Source organism: Neofelis nebulosa, chromosome 2, assembly GCF_028018385.1.
Source record: "Neofelis nebulosa isolate mNeoNeb1 chromosome 2, mNeoNeb1.pri, whole genome shotgun sequence".
Taxonomy (NCBI): domain Eukaryota; kingdom Metazoa; phylum Chordata; class Mammalia; order Carnivora; family Felidae; genus Neofelis; species Neofelis nebulosa.
In genome coordinates this window covers 103,798,449-103,815,890 of record NC_080783.1, presented here as the reverse complement: position 1 = coordinate 103,815,890, position 17,442 = coordinate 103,798,449, and the positions used below count along the sequence as shown (strand labels likewise).

General features: G+C 35.9%; 1 protein-coding gene and 1 long non-coding RNA gene across 4 annotated transcripts in view; one reads left to right on the top strand and one right to left on the bottom strand.

Annotated features, from left to right (window-relative positions):
• Positions 1 to 727: 727 nt before the first annotated feature.
• LOC131503834 (uncharacterized) lies at positions 728 to 16,278 on the top strand. 2 transcript variants are annotated; one of them, XR_009257637.1, is made up of 3 exons: positions 728 to 835; positions 7,953 to 8,006; positions 16,051 to 16,278. It is a non-coding gene; the product is annotated as an uncharacterized LOC131503834 (long non-coding RNA). The 2 variants fall into 2 exon arrangements; XR_009257636.1 differs by lacking the exon at positions 728 to 835 and having other exon boundaries at positions 7,729 to 8,006.
• Positions 14,667 to 17,442, bottom strand: part of PTPN4 (protein tyrosine phosphatase non-receptor type 4) — a 217,266-nt gene continuing 214,490 nt past the window's right edge. For both annotated transcript variants that reach the window (XM_058715515.1, XM_058715523.1), the window contains one exon: positions 14,667 to 16,481. In XM_058715515.1, coding sequence (XP_058571498.1) covers positions 16,395 to 16,481 — 87 coding nt within the window. In that variant the 3' untranslated portion in view covers positions 14,667 to 16,394. The remainder of the gene's footprint in view (positions 16,482 to 17,442) is intronic.

Below are 17,442 nucleotides of genomic sequence, written 5' to 3'. Positions count from 1 at the left end.
AGTCGGACACTCAACCAACTGAGCCACCCAGGCACCCCTCTGTCTCAATGTTTTAAGTAATCTCTACAACCAACATGGGGCTTGAACTCACAACCCTGAGATCAAGAGTCGCATGCTCTACTGACTGAGCCAGCCAGGTGCCCCTTTCCTTTATTCTTGAAGAGTATTTCTGCCAGATATAAAATTCTTGGTTGATACATTTTCCCCCAATATCTTAAATGTTATCCCACAGCCTGATGACTTCCATCATTTCTAGTTAACTGTTGATCTTACTTAAGATCCTTGTACCTGGTGAGTTCTTTTTCTCTTGCTGCTTTCAAAGTTCTTTGTCTTTGGGTTTCAACAATTTGATTATAATGTATCTCAGTGTGTGTACCTTTTAATTTTATCCTGCTTCAAGTTTGTCAAACTTTTGGGGCATGTGTATTCATGTATTTCCTCAGTTTTGCAAAATGTTCAGCTGTTACAGTCGTGCCCCCCATCTGCGGGGGATACATTCTAAGACTAACTGATGCCTAAAGCCATGGATAGTACCAAACCGTCTACATACTACATCTTCTTGTATACATGCATACTTAGGACAAGGTTTAATTTACAAATTAGGCACAGTAAGACATGAATAATAACTAGTAATAAAATAAAACAATTATAATAATATACTGTAATACAAGTTATGAGAATGTGGTCTCTCAAAATGTCTTATTGTACTGTACTCACCCTTATTCTTGTGATGATGACAAACACAGGCATTGTGACATAGTGTTTGGCTCCTATGGACCCTCTGATGATATGTCAGGAGGAGGATCATCTGTTTCCGGACCACAGTTTACCACAGGTAACTGAAGCCATGGAAAATGAAACCATGGATAAGGGGGGACTACTGTATTTCAAATATATTCTCAGCCAATTTTCTTTCTTCTCTATCTGAAGTCCTTTAATGCTTGTGTTGGTATGTTTTGTGGTATACCACGGGTCCCTCAGATTGTTTTCCCCTTTGCTCTTTTTTCTTTCTCCTCCTTACACTAAATAATTTCAATTGTCTTATCTTCAAGTCACTGATCCTTTTTTCTGGCTACCCGCACCTGTTATGGAACCCCTGTAGTGGGTTTTCTTTTCAGTTATTTTACTCTGCCATTCCAGAATTTGTTTTTTTAATATTTATTTAAGTAATCTCTACATTCAACAAGGTGCTCAAACCCACAACCCCCAAGACCAAGAGATGCATCTGTACTAATTGAGCCAGCCAGGTAACCCTGTTTTGGTTCAAGTCTCATTTTGTTCATACATGATTTTCCTGGTTTCTTTCAGTTCCTGCCCATGGTTTCCTTTAGCCCATTGAACATATCTAAGACGGTTGATTTCACATCTTTGACTAATAATTCTACTGTGTGGACTTCCTTGAAGATGATTTCCATCCAATTCTTTTTCTTTCCCCTGTGAATGGGCCATATTTTCCTATTTATTGTAATTGTATTACAAATAATAATATTATAAAGAATAATTTTATTCTTTGTTGAGAAGTGGACATTTTGAGTATTAGGTGGTGAGAACTCTGAAAACCAAATTTCCCCATTCCTTAGGAAATACTGAGTCCTGGGGCACCTGGGTGGCTCAGTCAGTTCTAAGTGTCTGACCTCAGGTCACCTCATGATCTCACGGTTTGTGGGTTCGAGCCCCACGTTGGGCTCTGTGCTGATAGCTCACAGCTCTGAGCCTGAAACTTGCTTCGGATTCTGTGTCTCCCTCTATCTGCTCTGTCCCCACTCGTACTCTGTCTCTATCTCTCAAAAATAAAGAAACAGTCAAGACAGTAAAAATGAAAGAGAAAGAAAGAAAGAGAAAGGAAGAAAGAGAAAGAAAGAAAGAAAGAAAGAAAGAAAGAAAGAAAGAAAGAGAAAGAAAGGAAGAAAGAGAAAGAAAGAAAGAAAGAAAGAAAGAAAGAAAGAAAGAAAGAAAGAAAGAAAGAAAGAAAAAGAAAGGAAGGAAGGAAGAAAGAGAAAGAAAGAAAGAAAGAAAGAAAGAAAGAAAGAAAGAAAGAAAGAAAGAAAGAAAGAAAGAAAGAAAGAAAAGAAAGAAAGAAAAGGAATTACTGAGTTTTGCTTGTTGAGGTCTGGAGTTATTTGTAACTTTTCCAAAATATTTTTGCAAAGTGTGTATTGCTTTCTGTCTATATGGTCACTTACGTTTCTATTCTGTTACTCTGTGGCAGCCAGTGACCTGACAAATATTGTTGTAAGGTCTGTCTTTCAAGAGGGGGAGGGGGAACCAAGTACTGTTCTTATCCCCTGGGAGCAGCTTTAGCCCGCTGGGATTGAAACAATAGAAACCAGCCTCTGTCCTGGCCTCTCGATCAAAAGCAGCAATCCCCAATCAGAACCCACAAATCTCGATACTTGGAAGACAAGGTTCTTATTGCCCACTCTGGCTCGAGCAAGCCACACCAGAAGCACAGGTAGCTATCTTCACTGCTGCCTGCTGCAAGGATGGGATATGGTAGTTGCTACCACATGAAAGGCTGAAACTTACCAAAACTTACCAGTCTCGTTACCAACAATCTATCTCCTAGATGCTGCAAATATTCCAGCTGGATCCAGAACTCCAAAATAGTGACTCCAGAGAGTCTCTGCAAGCCAAATTAGTTGTTTAAGTGGAAGGATGGATTCCTGGAACTTCCTACACCATCTTCCAAGACATCACTCCCAACTGGTTCTTTAAAAAAAAAAAACTTCTGCTTGGGGCACTTGGGTGGCTCAGTTGGTTAAGTATATGTCTCTTGATTTCGGCTCAGGTCATGATCTCACTGTTTGTGAGTTCGAGCCCCACACTGGGCTCCATGCTGACAGCGCAGAGCCTGCTTGGGATTCTCTCTCTCTGCCCCTCCTTATCCCTATGTTTTCTTCTACATCCATAGGCATATTGATCCTACTTCCTACATGTTTCATTGTCCTTTTGTTCTGGTCAATCTTCACCATTTCCAAGACTAAGTGGTTTTTCTCCACTGGGTCATACTTCCTTGCGTCTTCCTGTCTATAGTAATTTTTTGTTGGCTGCCAAACATGATAAATTTTATTTTCTACAATAGTATTTTTGTTTTAAATGTTTGTTTATTTTTAAGAGAGAGAGGGAGACAGAGAATCCGAAGCAGGCTCCAGGCTCTGAGCTGTCAGCACAGAGACTGACACAGAGCTCACACTCATGACCTGTGAGATCATGACCTGAGCAGAAGTTGATGCCTAACCAACTGAGCCACCCAGGGACCACTTGAGTGGTATTTTTTAAATGGCCTTTACCCATTAGGCAGTTAAGTAACTTGTGAATTAGTTTGATCATTTTGAAACTTGTTTTAAAACCTTTGAACTGAGTTTAGAGTAGCTTTTACCCTCCAACTTGGTTAGTCTCACTTCTAAACTTTGGGCTTTCCTGAGTTTTTGCTGACATCCTCTTATCTTCAAAGAGGCTTCTCCTCGGTGCCTAAAAGAAACTCGAATTATTCTCATCCTCGTGGCCAGCCCTGGGAATATTCCTCCTACAACTTGGTAATTGTTTTTCCTCAGAAGTTTGTCTTCTTCATGAGGTTTTACCACATGCAAAGATTAATATTCCATCTAAGACTCAGAGTGACTCCTATGTAAATTTACTGAAATCTTTATATCGTTTCCTCCTCCTTGGAACGTTGCTTCATACCTTCTAACAGCCCCAGCTTCCCAAAACTCTGACACCTGTCTCCCCAAGTAGCAAGATTACCAGTCTTGTTTGGGCTTCATATGCCTGCATCAGCTTATAAATTATCTCCACAAAGAAAACCTGGCTTATGGGAAGGCTCACTCACCTCTCTTTTGATCTGGCTTGTGGGAAGGCTCACTCACCTCTCTTTTGATCTTTTCCCAGGAATTACAGTCTTAATGGACTTTTCCTGATATTGCAAACGTTTTTTCCTATTATTTTGTTCAATTTTCCAGTTGTTTACACAGGAGGCTGACTCTGGGCCCTATTGCTTCCTCATGCTCAGACGCGGAAGTCCAAATAGCTTTTTGTTGTTTAAATGGACCAAGTTGCAAAACAGAAAGGACCTGAATGGACAATTCACCAAGAAAGAAACATGCATGGCCAAGAAGCATATAAAAAGATATTCAAATTTGCAAATCACATTTTATGTATGTCTTATTACATGAGAAAATGTAAGAGTCATGATATCCACCAAGGGTGGAGACACAGACACATTACTGATGAGGTGGTAAAGTGATGGAAGTATAGTTTTGGAAGCCAATTTTGACAGTATCAGTAAAAACTTTCAGGTATACTTAACATATTCAGCAATTCCACTCCTCGATATTTACTCAGAAACGAAAGCATGTGTTCATAAGCATACTTGTACAGGAATGTTCACAGCATTTTTACTGATAAAATCCCCCAAATCAAGAATGTCTCCAAGCCCAGCTACCCATGAAAAGGAGGCCGATAAGCAAACTATTAATATATTTAACTACTTACCAAATAAAAACCAAACTGATGAATCTCAGAAATTTTGACTAAAACGAGTCTTAGAATATACATATCAATTGCATGTATGAAAAATTCTAGGACAGGCTATTCTAATCTCTAAGAATCAGTATACTCACTGCCTCTAGTAATGTTGTAGGTTGTATTCTGTCCACCCCCCACAAAAGACATTTTGAAGTCCTAACTGCCAGTACCTCAGAATGTAACTTTATTTGGAAATAGGGTCATTGCAGACAAAACTAAGATGAGGTGTTGCTGGAGTAGCATGGGCCTCTAATCCAATATAGCTGGTTTCCTCACAGAACAATGTGCATGCTAAGATGGACTTCTGGAGTGGTTAAATTTAAAAGCCAAGGAAGGTCCAAGGCTACCTGAAGCTAAGAAAGACACATGAAGAGATCCTTCCCTAGCACCCTCCGGGGGTGGGTGCATGGCCCTGATAACATTCTGAGTTTGGATTCTGGACTCTAGAACTGTAAGACAATAGATTCCTGTCGTTTTAAGGCACCCAGTTCGTGGTACTTTGTTAGGGTAGCCCCAGGAAGCTAACAAAGGGAGGGAAAGTAAGGGTAGTAATGGACTGGGAAGGGAAAAGGAGACTCTCTCAAGTGATGAAAATGTTCTGTATCAAATCCTTTTGTAGGTTTTTTCCTCCTTTCTTTTAAGATTTTGGAGCCTCTGGGGTGGCTCAGTCGTTAAGCCTCTGACTCTTGATTTCGCCTCAGGTCATGACCTCACAGTTCCAGAGACGGAGTCCTGTATGGGGCTCTGCGCTCACCTTGCAGAACCTGCTTGGGATTCTCTCTGTCCTCCCTTACCCCTCCCCAATTGTGCGCCCAAGCTGTCTCTCTCTCAAAACAAATAAACTTAAAAAAAAAAAACTTTGTTTTTAAGTACTCTCTACACCTAACGGGAAGCTCAAACTAACAACCCAGAGACCAAGAGTCAGTCTCTACTGACTGAGCCAGCCAGGCGCCCTCCCCGTTCTTTCTTTTTTAACTGAAATAGAATTGACATACAACATATTAATTTCAGATATACAACATGATTTGACATTTGTATAATGATCACCACATTAAGTCTAGTTACCATCTGACAACCTATGCAGTTAAAAATTTTTTCTTGTGGTAAGAATTTTTAAGATTTACTTTCTCACCAACTTTCAAATTTGAAATGCAGTATTATTGACTAAAATCAATATGATATACACTACATCCCACTGACTCATTTTATAATTGGAAGTTTGTACCTCTTGATCCCCATGGGGGTTTGACTTTCATAGAAATATGCATTCATTAAAACTTACTGAATGGTAGACTTAATATTTATTTTACTGATAAAAACGTTATGTCAAAAAGAGATAATTGTTGAAGATTAGAGATACGTGAGCTGAAGTGCTCAGGGGTCAAGTGTACAGATGTGGGCAACATCATTTTATGAAGTGCATAAAAGATGTATTGATGGATTGAGAGATGCTTAGGTAGATGGACAAGTCATAAGACAAATATAGCAAGATGGTAATTACGGAATCTAGGGGATGAGTATATGGATGTTAACTTCAATTCTTTCAATTTTCTGTATGTTTGAATATTTTTATATATTCAAAATATATTATGTTGGGGGGAATTTTATAGATAATTGACCCATATGTACAAGTATAATTTAAAAGGGAATATATAAAAGGCTATCATAATTTTTAATAGCAAACTTAAAAACTGTCTAAATATTCGAGAGGAATTTTTACATACAGTAGAAACTGTATCTGATGGTACCAAAGCTAATGGTTAGTTGGTTAATTGAAAAGCCATTTAAAGGAGAGAGAAAAATACAAGCATTTTGTTTTAGCTTAGGACAAAAAATGCATTTTTATCTGTGATTCTTTTTTATGTAGGAACAAGGTTTTACTTTTACTTTGAGTTTGAGCCCAATTATAGTCCCTGAGTCTCTGTTGCAAAAAACAGACCCCAAGTGTGGCATCTATTTTTTTCTGTCTCTCAAATGCATCATCTTTTGTTAGTCTCTCATAATCGTCTCGCTAATACCTATTTTAAATAATTTTTAAAGAATTTGATGAAGTTTTAATGACACCTTTATAAGGGTTTTGCAAAAATCCAACCCTCCTGCTTTTCACATGCACATTTCACTAGCTTATGTAGCACATAATTAAATGGTATCAGAAAGATAAATTTGCATATATAGGTTAGCAAATACAGCTGATTTTAGGAAGCTTACTACTTTAATTGGAACCCCAAGAGTTCTGGCATGACTCAGAGCAGTCAGTGGTGGCAAGGGGAGAACAAGAGGGGAAAACAGAGTGCCAGTCTACAGAGTGGGTTACTTAGAAGGTGGTTAAGAGAGCTTCTGTCACAGATGGAATGTTAATAGAGGATTAGAGTCAAGCTTTTGCAGGTATACCCCAAACTCCGAAGTCACGAAGAAGACTGATACATTTGTTGATAAAAGTATTAAAAATATTATCATGTCCCCCCAACATCCTAGAAGAATAAAGTCAAAGAACACCATAAGAAAAAAGGTTTGCAATATATAAACACATGACTGTCAAGTGACTAATTTCTTTAATTTCCAACATCTCATATGAATAGAACATTAAACAACCTGATATAAAAATAAGCAAAGGATATCAATATGGAATTTTGAGAACAAGAAATACAAAAGATCAATAAAGATATGAAAATCTACTTAACTTCCTCACAGAAGAAATGCATTGTCAAAAGATAATTTCATTTATAAGATGAGCAAGTTTGATATCAGTTCTAATAAAAATGTGGGGAAACAGACATTCTCATATGCTTTGATGGAACCATAAGCTGATATAAACTTCTCCAAGAACAATTAGACAATATTTATTAAAATTTCAAAATGCAGGTGCCCTATGATCTAGCAACTTTGCTGGTAGAAATTTACCCTACGTTTATGCTTATAATGATTAAAGAAAATATTTGCAAAAGGAGGTTCAATAGAGCATTGCTTGTACAGTATGAACTGGAAACAAGGTAAGTGTGCATCAGGAAATTAAATCACGGTATATCCATAGGATGGAGTACAAGGCAGTGATTGAGAAGAATGAGGTAGACCTGAATATGCTGATATGGAAGTCTTTCCAGGGTGACAAAGCACTGCAGAATATATTGTACGATCCCTCTGACATTAACAAAATGTATATGTACTTACAAATGCATACACACACATTTCCCCCCAGAGGAAAATACAAGAAATTTAATAGAAGTTGTCATCGGTTTGAGGGAGACTACTCTTAGGGGTAGGTCAGAGGCTTTTACACCTCCTTGTGAATCTTCCTTATACTGTTTGAATTTCTATTATTATGTACGTGAGAATAATCATGGCATAATCATAAATCTTTATCTTTGCCTTCATTTTTTAGATACGAAATTACTTAAATATTAATTTTTTAGGAAATTATTTTCTTTCAGGTGAAAGATGGCATACTTCAACTGCATTTGGGGAAGACGCAAGGCGCGCTGAATGTAGGTACAGAAAGGTCCCTTATTTTGATTGACAAGATCTTAGGTCAGGAATACCAGAAGAGGGGCTGGTGCTGGGAGGAGAGAGGAGTCAAGCAGTGGCTGAAGTGAAGGAAGAACATTTCCTTATTCTTTAATCCTCTAAATCCCTTTTAGTTCCTTACTTAATCTCCTCACCCCTCCCCAAGCACAGCCACTCGTGAAACAGAAATTCTAGAAATAAAGTTTGCACTTAGCATTCTCCCAGTCCCTTCGGATCCCCCATTAATGAATACAACCACTGTCAGAAAAGCCCAACAACAAAAAATAATCTTCAAAACTCCTATACTTTAAATTACTAAAGCACATCTTTATTTTGCAATTGAACAATTAAAAGTCACAGCTAGAGTTTTTTCACGTCTGTACCTGAACAACTATTTCTCAATCAAAATGAAATATGGCCAACAAAATATGTGTAATAGCATTGCACGTAACAGAAGTTGCTCTTAGGACTAAAACAGTTTTAATGTAAATCAGCATTTTAATCCTGTCTGATGTTAGTATTCATAGATTTTTTTTACATGAATAAACTTCAGGAATTCTAGTTTTTCACTGAAATTAAAACAAATACACAGGCTTTTCAAGCATACAGTAAGCTGCAGTGACAAATGCAGAGCGCTGATTTCAAATTATCCCGTGTTGACCAAATTCAAGCTTATACATTTTAAACGAACCCTAAGCTTCTTTGCCTCTTAATTGTGGAAACAAACCATATGGAAAGAGCTATTTTTGTGAAATGGGGAAAGAGAGTTAATTTTAAAAATTAAGGGGCTAATTCCATTTTGCTACTAGTTCAGTACTATCAAACGTGAAATGACACCAGAAATGCAAAATCATATTTTAATAACGAAATAAACTAGATTTTTAACTAAGTGACTTTTCGCCCTTCATATTTACATATAGCACCTGTTACAAGAAAAAAAATCCCAAATTAATACACCCTCTACATAGAAATAATTCTTTGTAAAACTAATACTTAAAAATATCACTGATGAGTATATAGTAAATTGTCCTAAAATTAAGCCTACACTGTAGAAAATAAAGACTAGCTTTTCTTACTTGAAAAGATAACAATATGGATTGTAACTGCAATGTCCTGATGCTTTAAGAACACTGGGTTGGACAGTTTTTTGTTTTTTTTCCAAGCACACATACTCTAATGAGATAAAATGAAAACAGCTTAATGTAAACTGTTTTTAGTGTCTTAAATCCTGTCCCTTGACACGTATATAAAGTATCAGGACTTTGCCCTCTTCAACTTACTTGTGGTGCGGTATTGACTTAACCCCTACCTACCACTTAAAACCAAACAAGTGGATTTCCAAGTATTCATGTCATGTAGGAAAATTCAAAGCAGAAAGGATTATTGTAAACCAAACCTGGTTGAAGCTAGCTGAGAGCACCCAGAGTCCAGCTGGATAGTCAACTGGGTAGGCCTCACTGTACTAAATTAATTACAGAAAAGTGGCAAAGCTAAAACCACACAAATTACCTTTCAAATATCAAATGACCAGGAGATCATTGTAAAGCACTGAACTTGGGTCCAATCCAATGAGTTCTACATACTAATCCACTAAAGTTTTTCCATATTTACAAAACTCCTAGGATAGATTTTATTTTTAAATGTATAAATTAAGTCAGTAGTAAGCATGAAATAAAGTGCTACTATTTAAAATTCAAGAAGTCAATTTCAGCATTGAAATTTGACCTACTCTACAGGATATAAGAAAGACTGAATAATCTTGTGAACTCACTAAAGGGTTGGAAAAGATGGGTGCCAGAGAATCCCAGAATTGGATTGAAATGTTCTTGTCAGGGAAGGCAAGGAACTGCAACACAATTCAGGAGTAAAAACTAAAAAGCTTCTTTTAAATAAAGGGTAAAATGGGCTCAATTGTGACTACAGTGAATTTGGGGAAATCAAACGTCAGCACCTATTTCTGTCTAAGATGGTAAACTGGGCTGATCCTCCTTGACGATGTCATGGTGATAATTTCATTTAGCAAGGTGGCATTTCGGCTAAAGTTACAAGTAATATTTGTTACATTTTGGAAACTCTCAGGGTTGAGGGGGCCTGATATTAATCTCTTAACCACTGTAAAAGAAAAAAAAAAAGCTAATGAAGAAAGGTATCACCTTATAGCTTCAGGGTATTTACTTCACAAAGACTATAAGATGAAATTACTTTTCTGAAGTTGGATATACGGAAGCAGGAGTCAAAATAATGAAGGTCCCATTGAGTCAAGTGTAACAAGTGATGAATAATAAGTACTACCCTTTAAAAAGACTATTGAGCAAATCATGCCTAAAACATGGTAGGGTTTGTTGTTCAGCTGAATTAATAAATCCCTAAGCATCTAATACACCACTGTTACAGGTCAGAACTGGGCTCAGTGGTCTTACCTGTACAAGATACTGATCATAAGAAGGCAAAACTATTTGTCAGGGGCCTCTGCACATATTTACTATAGTGGATCTGATGCACAGATTTCTGGCGTCACCAAAGTCACACTCACAACGATGTCCTCATTTGTGGCTGCCACAGTGACAAAGCCCGAGAACTTTCCTTCACGGTAAACACATGCAGCAGAATGTTTACCCTCACACAAAAACACCCTTCCACACTCCAGAAGTCTAGAATTCAATTGTTTTACACTTAAAAATAGTAAGCACAAGTTTTCTTGAAATTTTCTATTCTAGAGCTAAAACAAAACAGAATACAAAACAATGTATGTTATATCTGAAATATGCTTCAGTAATGATTGCTTGTTTATAATGAAAATTACAGTTTTCTTCTAAAATTGCATTTTATATAATGAAGTGGATGGAATACTCTTCCTTTCATTTTTTTTCAATCCCTTGCTGACTTTTGAAAACAAAGAGTTTCCTTAGAATCAAGTCATAATTCTAATAACATTTCAAAGATACATTCATATTTTTACAGCATGAAAGACATACAAGTATCATTTCCTTTTACACAATGAAGTAAAAGAAGTTAACAGTTTCAATCTTTTGTCCATAGAAAAATATTTTCTGTATCATTTACACAAGTAGGAAAATTCTACAGTGCTTAACTGAAACTTCCATGAGCACATCAAGGCTTTTAAACACTCTCATTCTCTTATTGGAAATTTTAAAAGGTTTCAGGAAGTTAAACGTTAGGACTTCCACCTAAAATTGTAGTCTTTAACTTGCAATATTGCTAATACCTTTCACTTCGTAAATTTAAAAAAAATTGCTTTTCTTCTTTATGCACTGAATCACATCTAGTCAATATTGATGGATTGCACCCCAGTAGATACTACTTCTGGCTGCCCACTGAGCTTGGACTGCTAAAACAAAAATAACAATGACTATAAAACTTTAGAAATCAATAGTAAATTGCAGTAGAAAAACATACAAATAAATAGCAGCAAATTTAGAAATGGAAACAGAAGTAACTATTTGGTGTTTACCCAGGACAACTTCACCAAGATTATGAAAATAAAATGTCTCATTTCTGGCTGATATAGGACTTGTTGGTTTTTGATACTACTGAGAGGCTTATGTACGAATTGCTACTAAGAATAAAGGAAGTTAGTATATAATAAAACAATTGTTGGTAACAGTTGCAGACATTGTAAAATAAGATGAACTCCCGAAATACAATTTAGGGATCAATTTCATGGGCTCTTTATAAAATTGCTGAACTTCTCTATTAGTTCGCTCAAGAATGTTTTATTACTTGTATTCCTTTGTAGCTATACAATTCACTAAGAATTTTATAAACAGTTGCTATAACTTATGTTGTGATCACACTGAGACACCAATAAATCTGCCAACAGATCAGTAATTCTGATATCTGATAAAATCCAGTGGATTTTAACAACATGGCTATTTTACTTGGAAGAAACACCACACACACACAGACACACACACAGACACACACACACACAGACACACACACACACACACACAAATGACTGCAGAAACTGGTTGAACAGCTAAAGTAAATGTGGGAAGTAAGCAATGATAATATGGTTACTTTGTTGATGTGGCATAAAAGCCAACTGTGTGCGACACAATTCATCTTTTTCATGTCATATTATTAAGAGATGTTTATTCCCACAACTACTTACCATAATATATTTACTCTAAGTGACTTAAGTGTAAATTTACCTAAACTACAAAATAAAAGAGATGTAAACATATCCCACCTTATTGTGGTATAAATAATTTTTATGAATTCAAAACTACTTTGGCAACCTTACTATCAGAGTATCTTAAATATTCAAAACACAGGTATTAAATAGAACATTGTTAAAAATTCTTCTTTCTTTCTCCCTTCCTGATTAGATTATAAAATAAGTAATGCTTTAATTCTACTACATGTTCACATTATGAACATAAATTATTTGATTATAACTCGACATATATCCTAAATCCTAGTTCTATATCTTAAGTGCTTTTAAAAAATTAGTCTTCTAGTTTACATTTCAGAATGTTTTTGTACTGCATGTGTTATCAGCCTAAACACTTCACAAAAGCTTATGTTCTATCAGAGAAGCATAACTAGCAAACTGAGTCAGGGTCCTAATTAGGATCACCTTTTAAAGCCTACTTATTTTCTAAATTAAGTGACATCTTCTAAGATCATAGTTATTAAGTGAAAACACTGCCTGAGTATAATTCTTGAGCTGAAACAGACTAAAATTCACAAGAATTTATGATCTATTCATATATGTTGCCTAAAATAATGGAGAAGGTGAGATTAGATAAAATCATTCAAGTTCCTTTCAGCTCTCAAGTTAAGAGTATTTCTAGTGGAGACAGAAGACTTTCACTCAAATACCTGATTAGACCTGACCAGACCTGCCAGCAGATTATAAACAACTCTATAGTTAAAATAATCCTTTACCTCTGTTTGTTACCATTAGCCTTTATGAAACACACAAATATATATAAACACACAAAAGTGTACATAGTAGTACTCGAAACCTTCAAGCAACTGTCTTAATGGCTTATCATACCTTCTTAAGTTTGAAGTCAGTTTTTATATATAAATTTTCTCTTTACTCTTAATCAAAATGAGCAACCCCCCCGCCCCCCCACTTGTGCTAGCAGGCCGCACGAAGAAAATTATTTCTTAAGCTGTTTACTCTGCCTCTATTTTGAATGGATGTACTCATTTAACAAATACCACCAATTCTTCTTGTGAATGTAAAGTCTATTCCAAAATATTCCTCATGCTATGTACACAGTGCTGACACAAATCTGATGCTCAACAAAATCTGAAATGAACATGGTAAAACCACCTTAAATCAGAGAGGAAAGGTTTTCATAAACATTTATCATTTACAAAGCCCCTTGATTCACCAATATCTATTTCCACTTGTGAGAAGAACAGTAGCATTGATTTCTCTGTGGGCGGGGGGAGTGGGAGAGCAGAGGAGTTAACTGGAGGAAAGGGAAAGCAGTTCAGATACAAGAAATTTGACATTTTTATTACACAGTATTACATGGATATGAATGGAAAATCTAGACCTACTTGGCATATTAAAGCTGGGATTATTCCTAGAACCCTATTTAGATTGATGAACAGGTTAAAAATTCTTAGGTGTAACGGATAAAGTCTGATTTGTTGGGTGAACACAGAAGCATAATTAGCATATCCATTTTAAGAAGCTCTGAAGGATAATTTGTTTTAAGATCCTAATAAATATGCCTTTAAAAAAGGATCTTTTCTGTACATAAAAATACTGACAGAGGGCAGCTCCCAGATGAAAAATCCATATATGAGAAATTTAAATGTAACTCTAGACTTCTAATATTTACCACTTAAAGACTGGAATTAATCATTTTAAAAGGCAGCAGTGCTCATTGCCAACAAAATTAGAGTTTATCTCAGAAGTGTAAACACACCTGTAAGTTAAAGAACATGCCAACCATGACATTTATCTGTTCATATCTATACAACTGCATTTTTTTAATCTTTCTAATCTATGGTTGTCATATTCTGTCCACACAGAATAGATTTTCATTTAAAAATTTTTTTTTCAACGTTTTTTATTTATTTTTGGGACAGAGAGAGACAGAGCATGAACGGGGGAGGGGCAGAGAGAGAGGGAGACACAGAATCGGGAATAGGCTCCAGGCTCCGGGCCATCAGCACAGAGCCCGACGCGGGGCTCGAACTCACGGACCGCGAGATCGTGACCTGGCTGAAGTCGGACGCTTAACCGACTGCGCCACCCAGGCGCCCCTAGATTTTCATTTTAATTCAGATTAAAAACAACTGTCAAACAGCTATTAATTATGTAGACCCTCAACATGATTTTACTTGTTCACTTCTTATCATTATGTCATATAGCAACCTAAATTATATTTATCTGTTGGCAGAAAATGGAATGTTCAAATAAGACTCTAGTTAGTTACTAATTTATACTGTCTTGGCTGTGAAATCCAGGGATAGGATAATTTCTCTTTGACATAAAGGTTATGTTTACTTTTCTCTTAAAAAATTAAAATATTTGAATATAATAATTTATTTGGTATCTTGGTTATCAATATTTAGGACTTAATTTCCTAAAATGTGTTATTATGGGTTCTGATTATCTGAAATAACATCACTTTGATTACACTGAAGATTTTTAAATGTGTATTTGTCCCCTCATACTGAACGGCATTTCACAATATCTACCATTCAAACTCTAAGTTTTATCAAGACTATACAGAAGTATTCAGAAACCATTAGTAAATGAATATTTTAACCACAATCCATATAAAACAAGTGTGTAATATAACATTTCAATAGGTGAGCAAATTTCCACTTATATTAAAACTGGGCAATTTTAAAGTTCTATCTCTCTGTAGACTTAAAAAAAAAGTCCTGAAGAGGAAAGGATACACATCCTGACAGGGAACCAGAGCCTCCATCAGGCTGACAAGCAAAACCCTCCGTATTAACATGCTTATAACTTAGTAAGTATATATAAACTGGGGTAATTTAATTGTACACAAATATGACAATAAACCCTCAATGCAGTTATTGAGGGATTACCTTTAGAAATAAGTCAAAAACGTTTCATTCCTCGTTTGAAGCATCCCAACCAACAGACTGGTGTGAGCAAAGCTTGATATGAACCGAAATAAATGCTTTAAGAATAATAATTTAGACAGTGATAGAAATAAATCACAACGAATTGCTCTAACTTTAGCTGAAAATATCAATATGTTTAACTTTAATATGCATATTAGGTGCCATTTCTAAAGTTAGGGATAAAATAAAGAGAAAATTTGAATAATAAAGCATCTTTTAACTTGAGCTGCTCAACTGTAACCCTTGTCCCTCAGGAAAGGAATGTGCAGGTTTTCAATAATTCCATAGCAGCAGAACGCTCACTCAGTAGAACACAATTTATCTTTGCTTCTTGTGGCAAAATACAGGAATTGAGTAAGAAATAAAATTTCCATACCCTTCTTTGCGTAACTCTTCATACAAGAAGCTGTTTTTTTAAAATGCAAACTGATTCAAAATGCATAAAAATGTAAATGTACAATATACACACATACCTCCTAGTGGGGTCAAATGAGTGCCTTTTCATTAGACATACAAAGACGTCTCAAGGCACTTAAGGGGTTAAGACACAACGCATGCATTCCTTTACATCAAGCATGTGAAATCACATGATTTGGAATAAGCCAACCGTATGATAAATATAAGTTACATTATTAAATTCAAGAAAACTTGTAGATTCATATTTATACTTTCTATAAGATGCTGGTAAATGGACACTGTGCAGCATTTCCTGGGAAAAGCAAATTCCATCTTTCTTCTCACGAACAGCAGGTCTCTACAGGGGAGTACGGGGAAAGATGTGCTGCATCCATAGGCAGTGTATTGGCTAATATTGAGAATGATATTGCTAAAATTTAAAAAATAAAAATCTGGTAATCAGTATAGTAAGTACATGAATCACTGGGAAACACCAGAGCTGACTCCTGATGTATACTTCTTTTTGCTTTCAAGATACAGGTGTATATCAGAGATGAGGAGAATTCTGAGCCTTGTTTGTGGCAATTCTACCAGAAGGGGACTGCATGGCACCACCACAGATTTCATAAATTACCCTGAACATACTCAGTTATTCACTATTTGTTCGGAGCAAAGCATGAAATAGTCTTCAAACACATGAATTACAGATTTTGAGAGAGTGACATTGTTTAAACATAAAGTGCAACAGTGCTGAAGTTTTCAGTTTTTGTTAGTTCTTCATTGTTTTTGTCTAACTGCCATTTCCTGCGAGCAGAATTATGGCACAGTGAATAGAACAGAAAGCAGTTTTCCAACACATATCCCAGACTTATGCTTTCTTATTTATTTGATGACGTTGTTAAGGGTTTAACAAATCCTTCTTCATAAACTTTCAAAATAGCTTCACATACAAATCTGTATTGACTCTGAAAAAGAGAAAGGACAGAACTGATCAGAAAGACTAGAAAACAACAACAACAACAACAACAACAACAACAACAACAACTTCACTTTACTTGCTTATAAAGGAAATGCAAAGTAAAACCGCACAGAGATACCATTTTTCACCAACACAAAGGCAAAAAATAAAAAGGTCTGACAACGTATTTTGTTGGCAACACTCACTCATACATTGCTAGTAGGGATGTAAAATACTACAATTTGGCAGCATCTAAAAAATTACATTAATTTACCTTTCACCCATTAATCCCACTTGTAGGAATCTATCCGAAAGATAAACCAGAAAAAGAAATTGAAAACATATATTCAGAAATAAGTCTATTCACCACTGGATTATTTTTAATAACACAGAGTAGGAACAATCCTAATGGCTACCAGGAAGGAACTGGGTGGCACATCCTCACAGGGGAATACTATGTGGTGAAGGGCTGAAGGGGAAGGAATGAAAGTCTACCGATCACTATAAAATGATTCCAGAGTACCTTGTTAAGTTAAAACAGCATGGCAGAGAAAAGTGTACACAATGTATTCTCTTTATAACAGAAAGAGGGTGACTACAAATGTCCATCTCAATATATATGTTATACAAAGGGGAAGGACAAATCATTAAAAACATAGTCTCCTATGAAGAGACAGAGGGAATAGAGTGCAGGAGAGGGGTAGAGATTAGATTTCACTGGATATACCTCCTCCTTCTATAGATTTTACTTTGGAACCACATAAATATACCCCATAATTAGAATGTTAATTTAACAAAATCTCTGTAAGTTGAAAATAATATGAAACAATCAATGTGTGTATGTAGTTGATGGCATAACCACATAGAGAGGAGTTATTTCAAGGGACTTTTAAACAGTAATTTGAATATCTCATAGATATATCCAAAAAATAGAAAAAAAAATTCTTTTCAGTAACGATTCTGTTGGT